At 43.8% G+C, this 22272-nt stretch overlaps 1 protein-coding gene across 8 annotated transcripts in view; it reads left to right on the top strand.

Moving 5' to 3' along the window:
- SH3TC2 (SH3 domain and tetratricopeptide repeats 2) overlaps nucleotides 1-22272 on the top strand; it is a 67304-nt gene that overhangs the window by 24191 nt on the left and 20841 nt on the right. For 4 of the 8 annotated variants that reach the window (XM_082382630.1, XM_082382628.1, XM_082382634.1 and 1 more), the window contains exons 5-11: nucleotides 1480-1623; nucleotides 2660-2882; nucleotides 3660-3733; nucleotides 5911-6106; nucleotides 11061-11194; nucleotides 13983-14024; nucleotides 14149-16135. In XM_082382630.1, the coding sequence (XP_082238756.1) occupies nucleotides 1480-1623; nucleotides 2660-2882; nucleotides 3660-3733; nucleotides 5911-6106; nucleotides 11061-11194; nucleotides 13983-14024; nucleotides 14149-16135 (2800 nt within the window). Of the gene's footprint in view, nucleotides 1-1479; nucleotides 1624-2659; nucleotides 2883-3659; nucleotides 3734-5910; nucleotides 6107-11060; nucleotides 11195-13982; nucleotides 14025-14148; nucleotides 16136-17370; nucleotides 17523-22272 lie in introns of all 8 variants that reach the window. The other 4 variants (XM_082382632.1, XM_082382631.1, XM_082382627.1 and 1 more) reach the window with 3 other exon arrangements.

The raw sequence follows: 22272 nt of genomic DNA, 5'->3' as shown, positions 1-22272 counted from the left end.
TAAAGCAAATATTGCTCTAAAATGTCGCATGCAGTACTTCTTTGTTTCAGGAAGAGAGTATTAGATAATCAACTAAAACTGGCAAACAGTTATTGATCATCTACTAGATTCAAAGTAGAGCTAGATTAGAAATTGATGGTTAAAAAAAAAAAGAAAAACCAGCCTCTAGTAGGATCTAAGTAGCTGTTCAAAAGTTCCAGATCCATGTTCCATGTTTTTGGGAAAGTCAAAGAAAGATATGGGGGACTTATCTGCTAGAGGGGCCTCAGGATGCAGGGTTTTCTAGAAGGTAAAGAAGGATACTGGGGCACAGCACCAGTACCGACGTGGTGGGAAATAGTTTACCTACCCTCTCCATGGAGAATAACTCATGATAGGAAAGTTACAATTGCAAAGCAAAACCAAGCAAAGCAAGAGGAGGCCCCTTGAATTGACGCATGTTTTACATCTCTTAGAAAATGCTGGGCTCCATGCAGACTTACACAGGAAGCGATTTTGTGTAGGGGTGGAGGGTCAAGATGGCTCTTGGCTAGAAGGTATAAGTTCTCCTCTGGTAGTCATGGTGATTTTTCTGCTCTCCATTCAACACGTCTCCTTCTGTGACCATTAGAGATCCTCGTTATTCAAAGTGTGCTGCATGGACCAGCAGCGTCAGCGTCACTTGGGGCTTTTGTTAGAAAAATGGAATCCTAGGCTGCACCCTAGACCTACTGAGCCAGCATTTGTATTTTAATAAGGTCCCCAGGTGATCTGTGTGCATATTAAAGTATGAGAAGCACCATTATAGAAGATACACAGGGCCTACATCAGCACAACGGAGAGTGGAAAGAGACAGGTTCTGCATCTTAAGAAAGTGAGGAAGTCTAGAAAGAAGCAAAATTTTCATACAAATAATTTAAATTTATAGGAATGTGTAAAATACTATCCATAATTGTTACAGTTTTGCAGTTTGCACAGTTTTTAGTCTGGTTTTAACAAGTGAGATCTTACTGGGCATGGGGTGAGGGGCAGGGTCAGAGGGATGTTGAAGTAAATCCTGACTCATTTGTGGGCCATGGAGAACCTCCCCAACCACTGCATCATCAGGGGTACAAGAATTCGAATTTGGTCGGGAGAACTTTAAGGGGGAACCAGGAACTCCCAGTGTCAACATTGTAATCTTGGAGATTCCTCCATGGATGTATTATAAAAAAGTAACTTGGTTTGATAATCTCATTATGCATTTATGGAGACCCATAATATGTTGAAAATAAATGTCATTTAAAAATGATTTGTACTTCCCAACAGATGCTGAGAAGAATCAATTCATTTTAGAAATTTTCTAGCTACCCCTCTTACGCACTTCTAATTCCAGTTAAGTGGAGTCAGATTAGGGATGGAGGGCTGGGGGAGAAATTCAGGAGGGAAATTGCTCACCCTAATGATCAGCTAATGGCAGAAATCATGCCCTAGAGGAATCTTGTTGGTTTGACTTATTAGGCTACGTATCCATGTGTCTGGAGCATCTCCTCTTTGACCACAAGTACTGGCTCAACTGCCGACTGGTGGAGGATACAGAGATCCACGTGTCAGTAGATGATAAACACCTGGAAACAATATACCTGGGACTTCTGATCCAGGAAGGTGAGCATGGTATAGGGTTGGGGATGGGGGTCTTATCTGGACATATGTTATCAGAGTCCTTGAAATAATTAGGATACAAGGGAGGCAAAAACGATTCAAACATGAAAATACTCACAAATGAACCCACCTGTTATAATATTACTTCAAACATCTCTCTCAATTTAACATCAATATCACATGAACAGCTATGTAGGCCAGTCTCACTGATTGTCTGATGTTAGAACCACCTGGGAATTTTTAAGAAGCTGCCCATATCAGGGCTCAGCTGGGGCCAATTAATCTCTAGCGATGGGAGTCAGGCTTTGGTATTTTTTGAAAGTTGCCCAGGTTATTCTAATATGCATCCAAGATTGAGAACCACTATTCCAAACATATGATATAATTTGATTGTAAAATAAAATTGCAGATCTTACAAAACCCTCATGATTTCATGAGATCGAGGAAAGTGATACTGGGGAACTGCTTGGAGCACCCACCAGTCTGTTTACAAGGAAGGATCCAATCAAGGCTGCAACCAACCGGTTAATGACTGATGACATCATAGACACAGTGAAAGAGCCAGATTTGCATAGAATATTTTGCAGAATGATTCCCTTTCTGATTGTTTTGCACGAATCATATATGAAGGAAAAACTTTCATACTGTACTACTGTGAAATTTAGTTGGAGAAATTATATTCACGCAAATCAACTTAATTTATTCTTTTTTGGTCCTAAGATTAAGCATGAGGTTGCAATTATAACTGAAGTCCTGTTAAATATATTTTCATGAACTCATGTTTCATTTTTTTCTCAAGGTGAAGTCCCAATTAAGCCTCATTCTTGAGAATTATTTGGAATTTTTGGTGTCTATTTTAAGTGAATTCCCTCTCAGTGGCTTTTTTCCCTGGTACCAGTTTTCCTGGGGTCACAAAGACCTCTTGTAGTACCTCCCCCTGGACTGTGTACTTTACTTTCAGAAAGAAAAGTATTTGGGCTCTGATGGAAATATACATAGCGGGATACTCCATTTCCACCTCCTGCTGCTCCTTGGAAAGAGCTTTTCTCATTCTCTGCAGGTCACTTCTTCTGCAGAGCCACGTGCTCCATGGCTCAGCCAGCTGAGAAGGAAGGGGAGTATTTGACACTTTGCAAGAATGAGTTAATCTCGGTGAAGACAGCTGAAGGCGAGTTCGAGTGGGAAGGCGTGTCCTTGGTGACGGGTCAGCGGGGCTTGGTGCCGGTGTCAGCCTTGGAACCCCTGCCTCTCCCTTTCCACCAGTGAGTAGCCACTCACCTCCTGGGAGAGGGTCTCAGAGCGCACTGAGGTCTGCAGAACAGAGTAGGCACATTTGCAGATGTGGACATCCATGGTGCCAGGGAGGGAACAAACCTGGGTGGCTTTTTATCTTTTGTTATTTTTTTAAGTCAAGATGTGCACAATTAGATGAAATGGAGACAACTCAAAATTTCAGATGGACATTGTACCAAAGAAGAAATACACTGCCTGGTCTCCAATGCAGTGTTTCTCACTGTAGGGACTGGGGACCATTTGTACCAGAGTCACCTGGGGATCTCACTGGAAGTTTATATACTCTGGCCCTCCTCAGACTTTCTTGGGGTTGGATCCAAAAATCTGCATTTTATATAAGCTCCCCTTAAACATCAGGGGATGTTTTTCACACTAAAGTTCCAGAATCCTTGCTGGAAGATATTGTAAACTCAAACAGAGAGAGTGACAGTAAGCATGATTCCAGGCTGTGGGTTCTGTGTGTGGCAGAGAATCTGACAGTGAGAATGGAATGGGATCCTTTGTTAGATATTTAACTGACAAACTAATTGCTGAGCCAGAAAATATCCCAGGCCTACTGAGCTTCTTTATTTTTCACAGTGCTTGATAAAAAGTAAGTTCTCAGTGAATGTTTGCCACTATTATAATAAGAGTAACCAAAATCACAATAATACTTATCATCAGCAGCATCATTTTAATGGATTATTCTGCTCACTGTTCAAATTTTTTGAAATCCATGTTTGCAAACCCCATGTTTCCATTGGCAGATGGTTCCTAAAGAATTATCCAGGAAGCTGTGGCCTTTCCAGGAAGAAGGATTGGACAGGCTCCTATCAGATCGGTACGGCTGAGTTGAAGGCAGTATTATTAGGGAGATAATATTGCTCTGCCTCCTCCTTTTATCGGCAGATTTGGAGTCAGTGCATGTGAATTCCTGTCTCACCTCTGCTGCTGACTGAATTTGGGGAAGCCAGTTATACCATCTGTTCCCATGGGTTTCCTTGCCTGTGAAATGAGAGGTCTCAGATGAGGGCTGTACTGTAGATATAAATACCTCCAGGGACAGGCAGAACACACAGATGCGTGGAGGGCCTGGAGGGAAGATGTTAGGGAATGGTAGGGACCATAGGGATTTAAAGATATGTGGGAAAAAAAAAGCCCTGTGTGGGCCAGATGTGGCCTGCAGGCTGCCTGCTTTCAATCTCTAGTCAAAACATTTTCTAATTTCCTTCAGAGTTTTGTGAAGTTAATCTTGAATTTAGGAAGATTAAGAATGCTTGGCACATAGTGGGTGCTCAGTAAATACTTGTTGAATAGATGAAATACATACATACATATATATGTATAAATACATGCATACATTTTATGTAATCTCTATACACGTGTGTATGTATGTATGTATATATATACACATACACACATAAATATATACACATACACATATATCTATATTTGTATCTGCTGGATAAGGAAATTTAATGTTTTCTATGTATCTAGAATATACATTCCTTTCATCTTCATCCTTGGAGCTGCCTTCCCACACCTAGCACAAAGTACAATTTTTAAAGTTCTAAGCCCAAGTACCACTTTAAAAAAAAAGAAACAGAGGGAATTATGAGACCCAGACATTAGATCTAATTAATAATCAACCACAAACAAGACTTTTAGCTATCTGAGGCAGTATGGCCTTATTGTTAGGAACATGGGGCTGTGAAGTCCTGTTCTGGGTTCAAATTCTAGCCCCACAACTTAAAACCAGTGTGACCTCGGCCACTTCATGATGTGCTCTCACAATGCCACAACTTCCTCATTAGTAAAATGTTACTGTAAAACCAACTTTAAGTGTTGTCATGAGAAACTAAACTAAATGACATCTGTAAATCACTTAGTACAGTTTTCTCACATTGTAACTGTTTTAACACATGGTAGATACTACCAAAGCAGTGGGAACTTCTGATTCTGAAGACACAATCAACAGAAACTTGACCAAAAATGTCAGGAAAAAAAAATCCAGTAGCTTTAGCAGGGGAGCTAAAGCAAATATGGAAACTGGGGCATATAAAAACTGCTACCTCAACTAGAGCTGGATCAGTGGAAAGAAGGGTTAACAGCAGTGGAGAGACTTAAGTTCTAGTTCACACACAAACTCCTTGGACAAATCACGTACCCTCTCTGTGCTTCCACCTTCTAATCTACAAAAAGGAGATTCTGATAGTTGCTCTACTTACCCTTTGGGGCTCCTAGAAAGATCTGAGAAAAGGGACTTAAGTGTACTCTGTAAACTGGAGAGTACAATTCTCATAAATATATCATTACTAGATCCTAGCTTGGCAGCTGATCAAGCTGGGTAGTGACCATAGTCAGAAGAGGAGTCTGCCAGAACCCTCTGGGTAACCAGCTGTTTTCTGTTCGCCAGTGATATGAGGCTAACATGTATTGAGGGTTGCCTAGGTACCAGGCATTGTGCACTTTATCTCTTTAACTCTTCCTGATATTTGTAAGAGACAGGTACTCTCATTATCCCCATTTTACAGTTGGGGAGACTGAAGGTTGTAGTGGCCAAAAGAGCCAGAAGGAAATGGAGAGATCCTACGGTAGTCCTCACCCTGGTCTGTGGATCTGTGCCAACCATGACAAAGTGTTTACATGATAATGGCAAATCGGACAAAGTAAGGCAATATAGTGAGCTTTTCAGTTTGACATAAGCTACCTTTATTCTGTTTTAAGGTATACCTAGTATTCTGAGATTATATTCACTACGTTTGTTAAAATTTCTTTTATAAAATGGTAGTAAAAGTGGATGGGAGTTCCTTTTTTGAATTTCCTAGCTTGGCCAAATGAAAAGCCAGTTACCCTATATCATTCCTGCCAATTTCTTTTTTTGAGCGGGGGAGAAATTTTACTGGTCCTTAAAGTTCTAAAGTCTGGGAACTCTTCATTTCATATTACATTGGAAGCTAGTGGAAGGCTCAGCTGTTCCTGTCTTATTTGGTTGACCTGTGTGCTGTTTTCCCACAGGAAGAGGAAAATGTAAGGCCTGGAAGGAATATGAGAGGGAAGAAAAGGATGAACTGAATTTACACCAGGGAGAAAGCATTGAGATCATCGGCTTTGTCATTCCTGGGCTTCAGTGGTTCATTGGGAAGTCAGCGCTCTCAGGAGAAGTGGGCTTTGTCCCCACCAGGAACATAGATCCTGATTCTTATTCCCCAATGTGAGTATGACACACAGACCTTCTGGGATGTGCTGGAGCAGGGCTACCTTCCCCAGTGGTCCTGCCGCATTCTGAGCAGGTTTGAAGATGAGCTTCAGGGTTTCCTGGTATCATGAACGCAGAGGAGCACATTCTGACAATCAAGGCGACATGAGGAGTGATAGGAAAGAAAATATGAGTGATCAGGGAAGGAGTCAGTTCAGTTCATTTCAGCAGATGGTCATTGAGGCCTTCCTCTGTGCAAGGAGAGAAGCACACCCCCCCAAACCCAGGGCCTGCTCTTAGCCCTTCCCACCCAATCAAGGGGCCCCATCAGGGGAGTAAACACACAGGGACCTATAGACTCCAGCTTAGTGAATGGAGAGTCCCTCCCACATAGGTCTGTCTGCTGAAAGCTTAATGTATGGGAAGGCAGTGTTGGCCAGGATGGCGGAGTGCCTCTTTTACTCTTTCCGGCCTTAAGTACAGAAGGGCTGGTTCTGAGGAGCAGAGCCACCACATGACCAGTCAGCAGCAGGTGGCCAGCCTGCTCCCTCTACCCTGTCCTGGAGTGCTGGAGTACTGCCCGGTCTCTCTGGGTGGGCATCCTGCACGGGGATAGCAAACAGTAGAAAGCCTGGGCCCAGGAAGTACAAGAGGGAACACAGAGTTGGTGGCTAACCTTGAGACACTGTAGCCCTCCACATGGGGAAAACACGGCCCAAGCAATGCCTAAGGCTCTGAACACTCCGACTGGAACTCCTTCCCTTGTGGAAAGAGCCACTAAGGAGAGTGGACCAAGGGCAGAAGCTCCCTCTGAGCCCTGTCCTTTTTAGGGAGAGGGGAGAGAAGGTCATTTTTCCCTACACAGAAATGTGGGAACCCAGGTACCTCTATAAGAGGAAGATCACTCACTATGCTCCTGGGGAGGTATGGAGAGCGATGGGAGTTTAGAAGGAGATAAAGGGTGTCAAGAGAACTTTCCTCAAAAAGGTAACATGTGAGTTCAGCTTTGCACGGTGTAAGACATTTCAACAGACGTCAATAGGGAAAGGAGGTCACAGGTAGGAAAGTAAGGGGGATGTTGAGGAACGATTCGTGTTGTTGGGGGTGGGTCACCAGGAGGGTGCTAGTGTGGCAAAGGCTCAGTGGGGCCATGATGTGAAAGACGGGAAACGCCTATGCCATGGGCCTGTCCTTCACCTGGCAGGGCATGAGGAGCCACTGAATGTGTCTGAGCAAGGGTGACATGATGTGACTGGGACTTCTGTTTAGGAAGCCAACCCTGGCTTTGGGTGAGGTGTGCATGGTCAGGGGAGAGCCTGGAGGTAGGGGACCAATGAGAAGGCTGAGGTTAGGGGCATTTGGGAAGGGGCAAGGGGAATGGAGAGGAGAGGGCACTGCTAGGACCAGTCAACAGACTTTAGAGATTCTGGGAGCTTACAAATATGGATACCTGTGTTCTGCCCCCAGCCGTTCATTCTCATTGGTATGCGTGGGGCCTGGGCAGCCATGGTTGTAAAAGCTCCCCAGGTGGGGCTAGTGTGCAGCCCAGGTGAGAACTGCTGCTAAAACTACCCCCTCAATTTACTGCAGGAGTAGGTGAGGACCCCAGGAGTGAAACAGCTGAACCATGGCTTGGGTCTGGAATCGCAGATTGCTGATGTTAAATCTAGGGTTCTTTTTCAAAAACAGAGTCCTGCAGCTGAGGTCCTAGTGAAAGGGAGGAAGAATAAAAAGAACAGACTCCGTGGGGAAGAACCATTTATAGAGCAGAGGAAGAAAGAAGGACGGCTGAACGGGAGGAACCAGCCATGTGGGAGGTGGGGGATGCTTAACACTGTGGAAGGCCTTTGAAATTGACCACTGAGAAGTCACTAACCCTGGGGAGGTCACTGGTCATTGGGCGGCAGCATAGGTCAGTAATAAAGGATTCCAGAGCCAGACTTCCTGGAAGGCATTTATGGCCATGTGAGCACATCGTGTGTTTCCATTACCTTACCAGCTGAGTGACTTTGGATATGTTAATTTGTTTCTCTAAGCTTCAGTTTTCTCTTCTGTAAAATTCAGACAGTATTAGTATTTGCCAATAAGATTGTCTTGAGTTGAAATGAGCTGATACATGTAAAACACTTAGAATGGTGCCTGGCACAGTGTGTGTGCGTGTGTGTGTTTGTGTGTGTGTATGATCAATATGCATTAACTCTTAGTGATGTTACTGTTGTGGGTGGTAATCTCTAAGAGGCAGTTTTAACAGGATACTGGGGGCAGGTGTCAGATTTAATCAGTTATATTGAACTTCTGTACCTCATATCATGCCTCAAATGACAATAACCCAGTACTACTAAATTAAACTGATCATCACATTTTAGCTGGCTTAGTTGTACAGGATACACTCACCCTGCAGAATATCATCCCCTGTATCCAAGTGGTGGCAGGAAACCTTCTCCTTACTTGCACAGAGTTGCCTGTTGGCCTCTACCTGGTCACCTGTGGGACCCCATGCACCAGAGATTGCACATTCGGTAGGGAAGGGGAAAGTGGACGGGAGACAGAGGGGTGGAACAGGGAGAGGAGAGGAGAACTGGCTCATTGCACACTCTAGAAATCACTCTCTAGATTACAGATACCCCTGAAACACAGCAATTGGAGGAAAACCCCACAAACAACGTGCCAGCAGCAGCCAGGGTGTGGAAGTCCTGGGAACCAGCCCTGTGTGCTGTGCTGTCCCTGTGATCAGGCCACTGGGTGTCACTCTTAGTCTGTGTTCGTTTAGGGTCAGGTTTCTGAAGATGGTCCAGCATTTGCTGAAATCTCCATCCTCTTCCCCCAGCTTCCCTCCCTGTACTGGTGTATTACTCCCTGAAGTGTTTGTACCCTGTTTGTACGTATGTATGCATGTATGAATGTATATATGTATGCATGCATGTATTCTTTGATTTATTGATTTAACCAAATTGGCAGTGTACTGAGAATGAAATTTTTCAGAAGCTGTTTTCTGAGTCAGATTTAGTCTTTGCCTCTGACACATGGGAAAGGGATCCTGCTTATCCGCAGAAGCAAATTTTTGTGGGTTTCCTTTTTTACAGCCCAGATTTCAACATCAGCTACCTAATTTCACAGCAACAGCAGCTGGAAAACCCATTCTTAAACCTCAGGCAGACCTTCTATCCAAATAGACAAAGTGTTTGTATTTGGCCAGAGTGACTTTGAAGACTCTCAGTAGCCCTGTGTGGAGCACGTCAGCCTGCTGTATTTCTAAAAGCTCTGCCACACTCCTTCTAAGCCTGTCTCCATGCTGGGAAAGCCCTAATGTAATTTGTCAAGCTTCTTAGACTCTAAGTATCTTGGACTCAGGACGTTAGCAGATCAGCCATGAGGCAGTGGACACAGAGGCAGAAGACCTCAGCTTCAGTGTCAGCTTTACCACTTTCTAGCTGTGTAATTCTGAGCGTGTCACTAAATTACTTTCTGCATCTTCATCTATAAATATGGATAAAAATACCTACATCATAGGGTTATTATGAGAGTAAATGAAATAGTAAATTCAGGAATGCTTTGTAAAATGCAAGTGTTCTACAGAAATTTGGGATCATATTCTTTTTATCTCAAATGAGTTTAGATGTAGAGTTCAATTACATGCTCTTTTGAGGATGGAAGCTCTTAGAGTGCTGGGGAGAATCTGGAGGTCAAGCCAGAGAGATGGCGGTTCAGTAGGTGTGGTGTCAAGAGCCATAGATGTCAGGACACAGCTTTAGTGCCAGTTCTGCCACTAATTAGAGGTGTGACCTTGAGCAGTTCACATTAATGGCTAGTTTTCTCATCACTGACTTTCAAATTGCATTTATCTGAGCTGTGGGGACAATGGGTAAGTGGCAGACCACGGCACTCCATCCCAGACCCTCCCTTAACCCTGCTTGAAAGAGAGAACCTCTTCTTACATCCTGCTTACATCCTGCTCTACGGCTCCCTAACCACCAACTTTATTTTTCTGTGCCTCAGTCTTTTCCTCTGTAAAAAGGGGATAAGAATAGTACCTGTATCGTAGGGCAACTGCATAGATTAAATGAGTTAATAGTGTGTGATTCATAATAAGCCCCCCCCCAAGTGTTAGCTGTTATTAACTCTTGGGCTTCTAAGTTATTTTTGTTTTAAAACTGGATGCTGAAGTTTGAAGAATGTTTAGAACTGAAAGAGATATTAAGTGTTGTCCAGATAGGTACTGGACTGAATACTTTCCAAGGCACTTCTAATTTTCATATTCTTTGATTCTATGACAGACCTCTAGTGAGCAAATTAGTTTTAACAATTAGTTTATACAATAGAGTGAATATATAGAACTCTATAATCATTTCTTCCAGCCCCCTGGCCCTCCTTCTACCGCCTTCCCACACCTTAGCCTTCTTTCTCTATCTTAATGCTACATAACACTGTTCTGTGTCATGGAATCAGATGTCAACATCCAATGTGAAAGGTTCGTTCTAACCATAGTCAAGTTTTCTCCATTGTTCCTCTAGGTTGTGTCATTAGTCCCGAGTGTTTTCTTGAAATAACCTGTCAAAGAAACATCTTTTAATGGTCCTTTTCCAACTCTTACATTTAGGGCATCCAGTTCCTATTTCTTCCCTTAAAAGTGGTCACCATGTGGTCTCAAAGAATGGGTAGGAGTCGAAGGAAGGGGCTTTGTTTTTCTTGGAAGGTGCAGTTTTGACAGGAGGGGTGTTTTCATTGCCACTTTGATCAATTCAGCAACGGCGTAGGTCAGTTCTGCACAGATGAGGTGCTACCAGCTCTTCTTCCTTGGCAGTATAGATAAATACATTATACAACAGTGAGATGAGGAGTCTGAGTTCAGCTCTGGGCACGTGGGTTGATGGCTTCTCTGTGTCTTTCACTACATCCTAGGGCGAAAAGAGAAGGGGTCGTGTCTGGAACCTTGCACTGATCTGTGTCCATGTCTTTTGCCTTAATACAGGAGCAAGAACTCCACCTTTTTCAGTGATGAGGAAAGATGCTCTCTGGGGGTCCCGGGAAGTGACAGGAAAGCTGAGTGTGCCAGCTTCCTCCACACGCTTGCTCAGACTGACATAACATCTGTCTACCGGCTTAGTGAGTGTTCGCTCCTCAGACCCTGTGAAAGCCCAAGCTCCTCAAGATTAAGGGAGTGTTCCTAACTAGAAACAGAATATCTCTGAAGTATAATCCTATGCACGAATGTGAGGCTATGACCACAGTTGAGTTGACGACCTGGGTTATATTTGATTAGCAGCATTTTCACTTTGCATTTCAGACAGTTCTGGAGTTGAGGGGGACTTGCTGCCTAGAAACTCTGAGATGTGATGAAATCAACTCCGCTATAGCATGGGAGGCTGGCCATATTGAGCCTCCCATTCTAATCCTGGAGAAGAAAACTTCCTGAGTTGTGGCTGAGGGTTTTCCTTCTAGGGCTGAAGTAGGTCTGGCTCCCCAGTAATAAAGGTGGAGCCATAGAATGTCATAGCTAGAAGGACCCTAAGAGATGACTTCTCTTATTTTACAGATTAGGAAACTGAGGCCCAAGTGAATTAGTGCCTGGGCCAGGATAAGAACTGCCCTCCCCTATCTTCTCGTCAGGACAATCCCTACTTCACCACACTGCCCCTGACACAAAATGACATTGGACTGTTGGGTGTGTTAGCTTTGGGTGGGTGAGGGACCTCAGTGCCTAGCACAGTTTTCAGCAGTGTCTGAATGACTGACTGAGTGAATGAATGATACTCTTTTCTTTTACTTTGGGAGGGGCCCACTGCTCTGTGTCAGGAAGTGCATTCACTGACAGGGTTTGAGGAAGGATTCCTGTTTCTCCTATCTCTTCAGTGATGGTGATGTTGTGTCTACTCCTGTATGGCCAGATTAGATGGCATGCATTTCATGGGTGCAGCCAGAGATTCTGCAGAAGGGAACCTCAGGCCAGCTCCTGGAGCAGAGATGGGAATTGGAGAGTTTCTCCCAGGCACAGGAACATTTGTGAAGAGCACCTCACCCAGGCATCAGCACCAGCCCTGGCAGCACTTTCTTGCCACAAGCCGATCACACTGCCCCACCAGGCTGAGCCAGGAAGCTGAAGCTATGAATGCAGCCCGGTAGGCAGGAGGTCTGAAAAGTCTAAAAATCAAGGACGACTTGGGGTCTGCCTTGAAGGCAGGGTGGCTACAGGCTTGGATCCAGGGTATCTGCCAATCGTTGATCCAGTGGTTGAGAGAGGTCCAGGGGCAGGTCTCAGGCAGCCTATTAGCTCTTATCTACAGACCAGGAGTGCAGCTCTGCTGGGTGCAGGGCTATGCCTTATGGCTGCACAGGCTATCCCTGGCACCAAGGCAACCAGCAGAGGGTGCATCCTATTGGTAAATTCCAACTCCCCCAAGACCTATGCCCTGTAATTCTTCTTCCCAGAGGAAGCATTTTTTTGGTAACTCATGCATCATTGTGCTCTCGGTGGTCCTGGCCTGCAGAGAAATGACTGCATAAGACTGGCACGTGTTCTGCAACGTCAGGGAGGGCCAGGTGCATGAACAGCTCTCCAGAGCCCAGCTCTCTAGCTCTGCTGTGTTTGGCTGTGGGACCTTTGGGGGTTGCAGATCTTAAGTATGTGCAATGACACTTACAGAAGAAGCCTTCCCTAGAGAATAGCAAGTGGAGGCTTGACTTGGTGAGGGGCCTGCTACCCTCAAAGTACACCGGAGAGCTCAGAGTGCAGGCACAGGTGGCTGGCTATTGCTTCTTTGCCAGGAAGAGGTAGAATCTTCTTTCTAGCAGCCCCTGTCCTATGGAGCATGAACCTGGCCTTCGCCTCCACAAGCTCCACTGTGGCTGCTTTAGCCAAGGGGGTCAACTTCTTTGCTGCCAAACCCCAGGTTGTCTTCTTGGTTCTCACCTTGTCTTATTTCACTTTTGTTATGTTAGGTGGCTGCACCATAAGCCACCTTGGTCTCTGTGACTCCTCTTTTCTCTTTACAGACTGCCTTTTCAGTCTCCTTCATTGGCTCCCATCTGCAAGTAAATGCTGAAGTTTTTCTGGCTCATTCACAAATCCCCTCTCCCCACTCCTCCCCCACCTGCTTTGTGTTTCCTTCCAAATCCTTCTTCTGGGACTTTGACCCACTCTTTGTGACCTGTTGTCAGTCACAAATCCATATTTGCAAGTCTCCACTTTTCTCCTTGGCCGCAGATCTATTTCATTCTCTGCTAGAACTCCTGCAAGTACCGCAAACTCAAAACGTCTAAAACTGCTCAAGATTGTCCCTTCTCCCACCTCATCCCACCAAGGTACTTCAGGGAACAAAACTTAGGAACTGCAGATGATTCTTTACCTTCTTTTCTTCATTATTTACATTTGGTCACCTCATCCTGTCAAATTTACAAAGCACATTGTGCACACTGAATCTGTCTGTTGAGTGGCTGGATGATGAATGAATGGAGGAAGGAAGAAGGAAGGCTGTACACACATAAATGGGAGGCAGTGCCACGTGCCACAAAGTGCACTGCCCTTGGAGTTCTGTTCATGGCTTTGTCATAAACTTGCTCAGACATTTGGGCCTTCAGATTCCACCTCCTGCCCCCCGACCCATACCCACACCTCTTGTCATAGAGCTCATGTTTCTGGCTTTTCTTCTCTGACTCTGTTCTCATTTCTACCTCAGTTCCCAACTGTAAGGTGACTGGGTTAAACAAGACGATCTTCAGGTCCCTGCAACATTGATGGTGAAGGGAAGATGCTGCCTAGTACCTTAGGGATGGCAGATGGTCTGAAACTGAAACACAAAGTGTCCTAAGGGGCCACTGGTCAGGGAGCACCTGTAGGCATAAGCATACTGGGCCATTCTGACCTAACATAGGTTCGTCCTTCATCTCTATCCAGGTGGGTTTGAATCCATCCAGAGTCTTCCAAACGATCTGAGCGGTGAGTAGAGATCATGCTGAACCTGACCTCCAGTTCTGCAGGATAGCGTCCTGGCCTCTTGCCAAGAGCTGGCCACCATAGTTGCAGGTACTTAGGGTTGCTCAATTCTGCCTGTCCCTTACAGCGTCCCAGCCCGAAGGCTTCAAGGAGACCCGGCCTGGTGGAGCCTGGGAGGAGCATCAGGCCGTGGGCTCCAGACAGTCCAGCAGCTCCGAGGACTCCAGCCTGGAGGAGGAGCTCCTTTCAGCCGCCTCAGACACCTATCACCTGCCAGAGCCTGATGACCTCGATGACCCGGAACTGCTCATGGACCTGAACACCGGTCAGGAGGAGGAGGAGGCTGAGAACTTCACCCCCATATTGGCTTTTCTGGATCACGAGGGTTATGCTGACCACTTTAAGAGCCTCTATGATTTTTCCTTCTCTTTCCTCACGACTTCCTTTTACAGCTACTCTGAGGAGGATGAGCTCGTGGCCTACCTGGAGGCCTCGAGGAAGTGGGCCAAGCGGAGCCACATGACCTGGGCCCATGCCCGGCTCTGTTTCCTCCTGGGCCGGCTAAGTGTTAGGAAGGTCAAACTCTCTCAGGCCAGGGTGTACTTTGAGGAGGCCATCCACATTCTCAATGGGGCATTTAAGGACCTATCCTTGGTGGCTGCCCTGTACATCAATTTGGCGGCCATCTACCTGAGGCAGAGGCTGAGGCATAAAGGCTCGGGCCTGTTGGAAAAGGCAGGTGCCATGTTGGTCTGCCTGCCTGACCGAGAGTATAGTGCCAAGAGCGAGCTGGATGTGGTGGCCTATGTGCTGAGACAGGGCATCGTGTCGGGCAGCTGCCCCCTGGAGGCCAGAGCCTGCTTCCTGGCCGTCCGATTGCTCCTAAGCCTCGGCCGGCACGACGAGGTCCTGCCCTTCGCTGAGCGCCTGCAGCTCCTCTCTGGACACCCTCCCACCTCGGATGCTGCAGCCACTATCTTGAGTTTTCTCTATGACAAGAAATATCTGCCACACCTTGCAGTGGCTTCTGTCCGGCAATGGGGCACTCAGAGCACCCAAGGGATGGCCCTTCCAATTTGGCAGGTCCACCTGGTCCTCCAGAACACCACCAAGCTCCTTGGCATCCCCTCCCCAAGCTGGGGTGAAGTTTCTGCCCTGGCGTGCCCAGCACTCAGGCAGGCCCTGGCTGCCTGTGAGGAGCAGGTGGATGAGCGGACCCAGAGGACCCTGTGTCTCATCCTGTCCAAAGTGTACCTCCAGCATAGGTCTCCTGACGGTGCCATCCACTACCTGAGCCAAGCCTTGATGCTAGGCCAGCTGCTGAGTGAGCAGGAAGCTTTTGAGTCTTCCCTCTGCTTGGCGTGGGCCTATCTCTTAGCCAGCCAGGCAAAGAAGGCTTTGGACATCCTCGAGCCACTCTTATACTCCCTGAAGGAGACAGAGAGTGTTACCCGAAAGGGAGTGGTCCATAACCTCCTGGGACTTGCGCTTCAAGGTGAAGGCCGGGTGAACAGGGCAGCCAACAGCTACCTTCGGGCCTTGAACAGAGCTCAGGAGGCAAGGGATGTGCGCAACCAGGCGGTGGCTTTGGCCAATCTTGGCCATCTGACCCTTAAATCCTGGACTCAGCAGCCAGCCAGGGACTATCTTCTGCAGGCTGTGCAACTCTATTCTAAACTCCAGGCCAGCATGGAGACAGACATGGAATTAGTACAGGTGCTTCTCTGGTTGGCCCAAGTTGAGGTCTATCGACGCCAGCTGGCCAGTGGCCGCTTTTGTTATGAAATGGCATTGCTGTTCGGATTAAGGCATCAACACCTAAAGAGTGAGTATATCCCGTGCTGCTGGGATGCTTCAGAGAAGAGTGTTAGAAGTCGTTTTTTCCTTTGTCCTATCTCCAGTCATCTCATCCATGTTCCTGCTTTATGTTCAGGTCAGCTTCAGGTCACCAAATCCCTCTGCCATTTCTACAGCTCTGTGTCCCCAAGCCCTGAGGCATGTATCACCTACCACGAGCACTGGCTGGCCCTGGCTCAGCAACTCAGGGACCGGGAGATGGAGGGGAGGCTGCTGGAGTCCCTTGGGCAGCTCTATCGGAACCTAAATACGGCCAGGTGAGTCCAGGCTCAGGGATAATTCTAGAACATCTTTTCTTCCTTAAGGAGAATCAGTGTGCGTTCCCTCACGAAGTCAAGTCCAAATGCACATGATATGTTTATGGCATCGTGGAAAAGAACGTGGTCTCTGCAGCCACATTGCAAACTCAGTGCCATCCATCACTTATTAGCTGTGTGACTTGGGGCAAGTTTTTACACTTCTCTGTGCCTCCGCTTCCTCACCAGTTAATGCACATGGGGCACTTGGAACAGTGCCTGGTAGACAGGGCTCAGTCATGTTGGTTATGTTACAATTACCCGTGTGTTTCTATAGCAACCCATCAAGTGAATGTGGCTGAGGGTGCATAATTCAGAGAGGTGGCAGTTACACTGAGGACCGTGGAACCCTCAGGAGGTCTTCGTTACCTGAGGAAGTTGGTATTAGAGGAAGGACCAACGTAAATAAATGCACAGAAAGCAGGGGTGTAAAATTTCACAGTAAAAATTTTTGATTGGAAACTTACCTTTAAAATGAAACTGGAAACGATGAAACTAAGTTTATTTTCACTTTTTAGTTAAGAAGCTTAGGTTATAATGGCAACTGTGCACTAAGTTGTAGAATAAATACACAACAAAAGAACTGTTAACTTTTCAGCTTAATTGTGTTGACAAAACTGTATAATAGCACAATTAAACCTCCTTTGTTTTGTGATTGACTTTTAGCACTCTCTTAGAAAGACTCATTTTTGCAAAAATATCCCAAAACTTAACTTTTTATCCAAGCCTTTTTTTTCACCCTTTGATATTTAAATTATTCTCAAGTGGATTATGCTGCCATCTCTTGCTGATTTTCCCTTTTCTATCTGTTTACTGGTCAAATCTGCCTGATCATCATTTGCCAGTGACATGGCCTGCAGTTCTGCTTTCTAACAAGCCTTTAATTTATTCCATTAAATTCTACATGGTTTGCAAGATATTTAATTTCACTTTGTGACAGATTAACATTGTAACGTTGTACTCATAATTATGAATGACTTCTAATGTAGAGCAGGGATAATTGCTAGTGTTGAGCAGAGAGAGGTGATTGAGGAGAAGCTATTTAAATGACAATTTTTGCTTTTCTAGGCAACGTGGTAACTTGGGCACCTGGTCAATCAGATCACTAATAATCAGATAACGAATCCTCTCTTTCTCTTTCTCTCTCCCATTCTGTCTCCCTCTCCCTCATCTCATCCCTCTCTTATAAGAATCAGGTATCCTCCAAATATCCCGTTGCCTTTAGTCCCAGGAAAGGAGTTTTGGATCCTTGCAGCCTGTGAGGGGACAGGAAGTCTGGCCCCAGCCGTACCATGCTTCTGTTCAGAGCACCCTAGGAGTTTGTATGGTTTTGGAGCAGATCCAGAAGGTAGGCTTGAATTAACCTTAGAGATGAAATAGTCATATATTCATGGTGAGGAATAGTGAGAATGGGCTTTAGGAAAGCTGACTTTTAAGGGACTGGAGTATGGGGGGCAAATATGTGTCAGGTTTATTGCCACCCCTCCCTGTGTACAAGTTCAGTCTCTGATTAATCACTGTCCAGTCCACCTACCCAACTGCCATCCTTTGTTCACAGCCTTCCTCACACCTCCAGTTGTCAAAACCCACTGAAATCCTAAGGGGGAAGCCAAAGAGTAAGCCCTGGATGCTCTCAACACAGAGTGCAGAGGCCTGTCTTAAGGCAGTGTGAAGGACCACTGGACGTCTTAGGTGATGGGAGTGATAGAGAGGAGAGAAGGAGTGGGGCTGCGCTTGCTCCAAGAAAGCAAGGAAGGAAGGAGGAAGTCACAGGCCACAGAGCAGGGAGAGGAGTGACCAAAACTGGATTAGGAGTCAGGAAACCTGAGCCTGCCATGAGCTAATAACATGTCCTTAAATAAGTCTCTTGGTTGCCCCATTTATAAGGTTAAATTGAATGAGGTGCCTTCTAGTTCTAAAATGTTAGGTCTAGGACCAGCCAGCTGTGCTATGCTGACACTGGCAATAGCCCTATTAGTATAAGAATTCCTCCAGAGAGTCTTGAAGTTTGGAGGCAGATTCTTAAAGATGTGGGGCTTCAAGATCAGAGACCTAAACTTTTTGGGGTTTTGAAAGACTCTGCAGTAGCTTCAGAAGGTCTTGATGTAGGTGACTGTAAACTCCATCTGGGCAGACCTCGTGTCTAGCATAGAACAGGGAGACATACATGTTTGTGTGGGCAGCCAAGCAGTTAGTAAATTATTTATTTCGTCCACTAGCTTACAGCCCTGAGCTGCAGGCTGCACGCTGACTTGGCTGACTTGGCTGCCGGGGAGGAGATTAAGATGGAGAATGAGGGAGTTGGCCCGAGGGAGCCCTTGGCTTCTTTGCTCAGGATTCAGGTCAGGGGAAAACGGTGCTTGCAACTTGGAGGCAGACTTTCTGGTCTTCAGTGACAATTACAGTCGTCAGATGGCTGTCAGTGGAACCTCAGATGCCCTTTCCAGCCGCCTGTTTCAAACCTGGCCTACAGAGCATTAGCTACAGAACAGAGTGGGTCGTTTCTCAGGGAGTTTGCACTGATAAGGACCCAAATAACAGATAGTGAACTGGAATATCAGGGATTACCACCCAAATCAAAAATAAATATTTTTCCTAAAATTTAAATTGTTTAAAATTCTATTACAATATTTGCTTATGGTAAAAAAAAAAAAAAAAATTAAACCAGTACTGAAGGTTATAGTTGAAAAATAAAGGTCTTATTGCAACCTCCCTTTCCCTAAGACTCTTCAGAAGTAACTACTTAAAGATTTTTAAATATCCGTCGAGAAATATTCTATACATATGAAAGATTATATATGATACATATTCTCTATATTAAATATATGTTAGGTATATATAATTTGCACATTTTTAGTTACTTAAATGGGATTATGATAGAAGCTCTGTTACATAATATACTCTCATGTTACTTTTTTCATTTAAAAATATCACTATGAAATGTTGATCCAGAATTTTATCCCACTACAGGAGCCCTTCTGATGTACTGGGTACTGTGGTAGATGGTGGGGAATTTAATGGTTAGGAAAACAATTTTCAAAAGAACTGTCCAAAAGTGGAGCAGTCTACCCTATGTGGGAGAGAGTGTGTTACCATTACAAGTATTCAAGTAGAGGCTGGTTACTCAGGACTCTTATAGAAGAATGCCCTGAATTGAGCTTTTTATAATAGCTTTATTGAGATGTAATCATATACCATAAAATTGTCTTTTAAATATACAATTCAGTGATCTTTAGCATATTCACAGAGTTTTGTAACCATTACCACTGTCTAATTTCAGAACATTTTCATGGCTCCCAAAAGAAACCCTATACCCATTAGTAGTCACTTCTCATTAACCCACCCCTACCTAGCCTGGCAACCACTAATCTACTTTCTGTCTCTATGGATGTGCCAATTCTGAACATTTCATGTAAATGGAATCATACAAGATACAGCCTTTTGTGACTGGCTTCTTTCACTTTGGGTAATGTTTTCAAGGTTTATCTATGTTGTCACATGTTTCAGTACTTCATTCCTTTTTATTGCTGAGTATTAGTCTGCTGTGTGGATATATCACGTTTACTTATCTAGTCATAAGTTGAAAGACATTTGAGTTGTTGCAACTTTGTGGCTATTATGATTAATGCTGCTGTGTACATTCCTGAACAAATTTTTGTGTGAATATATTTTTCCACTTCTCTTGTGTATGTACCTAGGAGCGGAATTTCAGGGTTGTATGGTAACTCTATAGTTAAACTTTTGGAGAACTGCCAAAGTAGCTGCACCATTTTGCATTCCTTTGAGCAACGTATGAGGGCTCCAATGTCTCCACATTCTTGCTAATACTTGTTATTGTGTGTCTTTTTTATTTTAGCCATCCTGTTAGGTATGAAGTGATATCTCATTGTGGGTTTGATTTACTTTCCCTAATACTAAGATGTTGACCTTCGTTTCATGTGCTTACTGGTCTTTTGTATATCTTTGGAGAAATGTCTCTTTAAATTCTTTGCCCCGTTTTTGTGTTGTTTGTCGTTTAATTTTTGAGCTGTAAGAGTTCTTTATGTATTCTGGTAAAAATCTCTTATCAGATACATGATTTGCAAATATTTTCTCCCAATCCATGTGTTTGCTTTTCACTTCCTAGATGGCATCTTTTGAAGCACAAGTGTTTTTAATTTTGATGAAGTTCAGTTTATCTATTTTTTTAATCGTTGCCTAATCCAAGGTCACAAAAATTTACCTCTTTGTTTCCCTCTAAGAGTTTTGTCATTTGAGCCCTTACATTTGGGTCAATCAGCTGTTTTGAGTTAATTTTTGATTATGGTGTGAGATAGGGGTCCAGTTTGATTCTTTTGTGTGAATATCCAGTTGCCCAAGTACCACTTGTTGAAAAAATTATTTTTCCCCATTGAATGTTTTCAGCACCCTTGTTTAAAATCAATTGACCATAAATGTAAGGGTTTATTTCTGGGTGCTAAATTCTATTCCATATATATCTATATGTCTGGCCTATGCCAGACTACACTATTGTGTTTATTATTGCTTCATGGTAAGTTTTAAATTGGGAAGTGTGAGTCTCCCAAACTTGTTATTCTTTTTCAAGGTTGTTTTGGCTATTTTGGGTCCCTTGCCTTTCCATATGAAATTTAGCATCAGCTTTCAATTTCTGCAAAGAAGCCAGCTGGGATTTTGATAGGGATAATGTTGACTCTGTAGATCAATTTGGGTAATATTGCCATCTTAACAGCATCATGCCTTCTAATTCATGAACCTGGAATGTCTTTTCATTTACTTAGGTATGCTTTAACCCTTCTCAACAGTGTGTTGTAGTTTTAGAATATTATTTTTGCACTCCTTTTGTTAAATATTCTGAAGTAGTTTTTGATGGTATTGTAAATGGAATTGTCTTCTGAATTTCACTTTCAGATTGTTCACTGACAGTGTATAGAAATACAGCTGATTTTTGTATGTATTCTTTTTATTTCTGTAATTATTTCTGTTAGTGGTAATGTCACCACTTTAGTTCCTAGTCTTTTATCTTATTTTTCTTGATCAGACTAACAAAAGGTTTGCCTTTTAAGAAAGCTTTTAAAAGAACCAACCTTTGATTTTATTGATTTTCTCTATTGTTTTTCTATTCTCTATGTCTTTTTTTCTGATTTAATATTTATTATTTTTCTTAATTGTGCTTGCTTTGGTTTTACTTTGCTCTTTTTTTTTCAAGTGTCTTAAGGTGGAATGTTAGGTTATTGATTTGAGATCTTTCTTCTTTAATGTAAATATTTACAGCTACAAGTTTCTCTCTGATCACTGCTTTCACTCCATTTACTCCAGTTTTGGTGTGTTGTATTTTTGTTTTCATTCATCTCAAAGTATTTTCTAATAGCCCTTGTGATTTCTTCTTTGACCCCTTGGTTATTTAGGAGTGTGTTGTTTAAATTTCACATACTTGTGAATTTCCCAAATTTCCTTTTGTTATCAATTTCTGATATCATTCAATTGTGGTAGGAGAACATACTTTGTATGATTTCCTTTTAAATTTATTGAGAAAGGCCTACCATATGGTCTATTCTGGAGGATGTTCCATGCGCACTTGAGAGGAATGTGTATCTGCCATTCATTGCATTGTTTTTAGAGATGTCTGTTAGGTCTAATTGATTTATAGCTAAAGTCTTCTATTTCCTTTTGTTCTTATGTCTAGTTGCTCTATCCATTTTTGAAAGTGGGGTATTTAAATCTCCAATTATTGTGGTTGAATTGTCTATTTCTCCCTTCAAGTGTGTCAGCTTTTTCTTCATGTACTTTGAGGCTCTATTTTTAGATGCATTATTTTTCTAATTGTTATGTCTTCCTAATGGAATGACTCTTTTATCATTATAAACTTTTCTTTATTGTCTTTCGTGGCAATTTTGTTATTTTTATCTGATATTAGTATAGCCACTCAAGGTCTTTTTGGATGGTGTATCCAAAAGTTTTCCATACTTTTACTTTTAATCTATTTGTTTCTTTGAAACTAAAGTGTATCTCTTGTAGACAGCATACAGTTGAGTCATATTTTTTGTTATTGTTGTTTTTAAAAATTGTTTGTTTTTGTTGTTTGTTTTTAAAAATCCATT

The sequence above is a fragment of the Balaenoptera borealis genome (assembly GCF_965194805.1).
Source record: "Balaenoptera borealis genome assembly, chromosome: 2".
NCBI lineage: Eukaryota > Metazoa > Chordata > Mammalia > Artiodactyla > Balaenopteridae > Balaenoptera > Balaenoptera borealis.
Note: the sequence above shows the minus strand (reverse complement) of the source record. Positions and strands in the feature narration are given on the sequence as shown.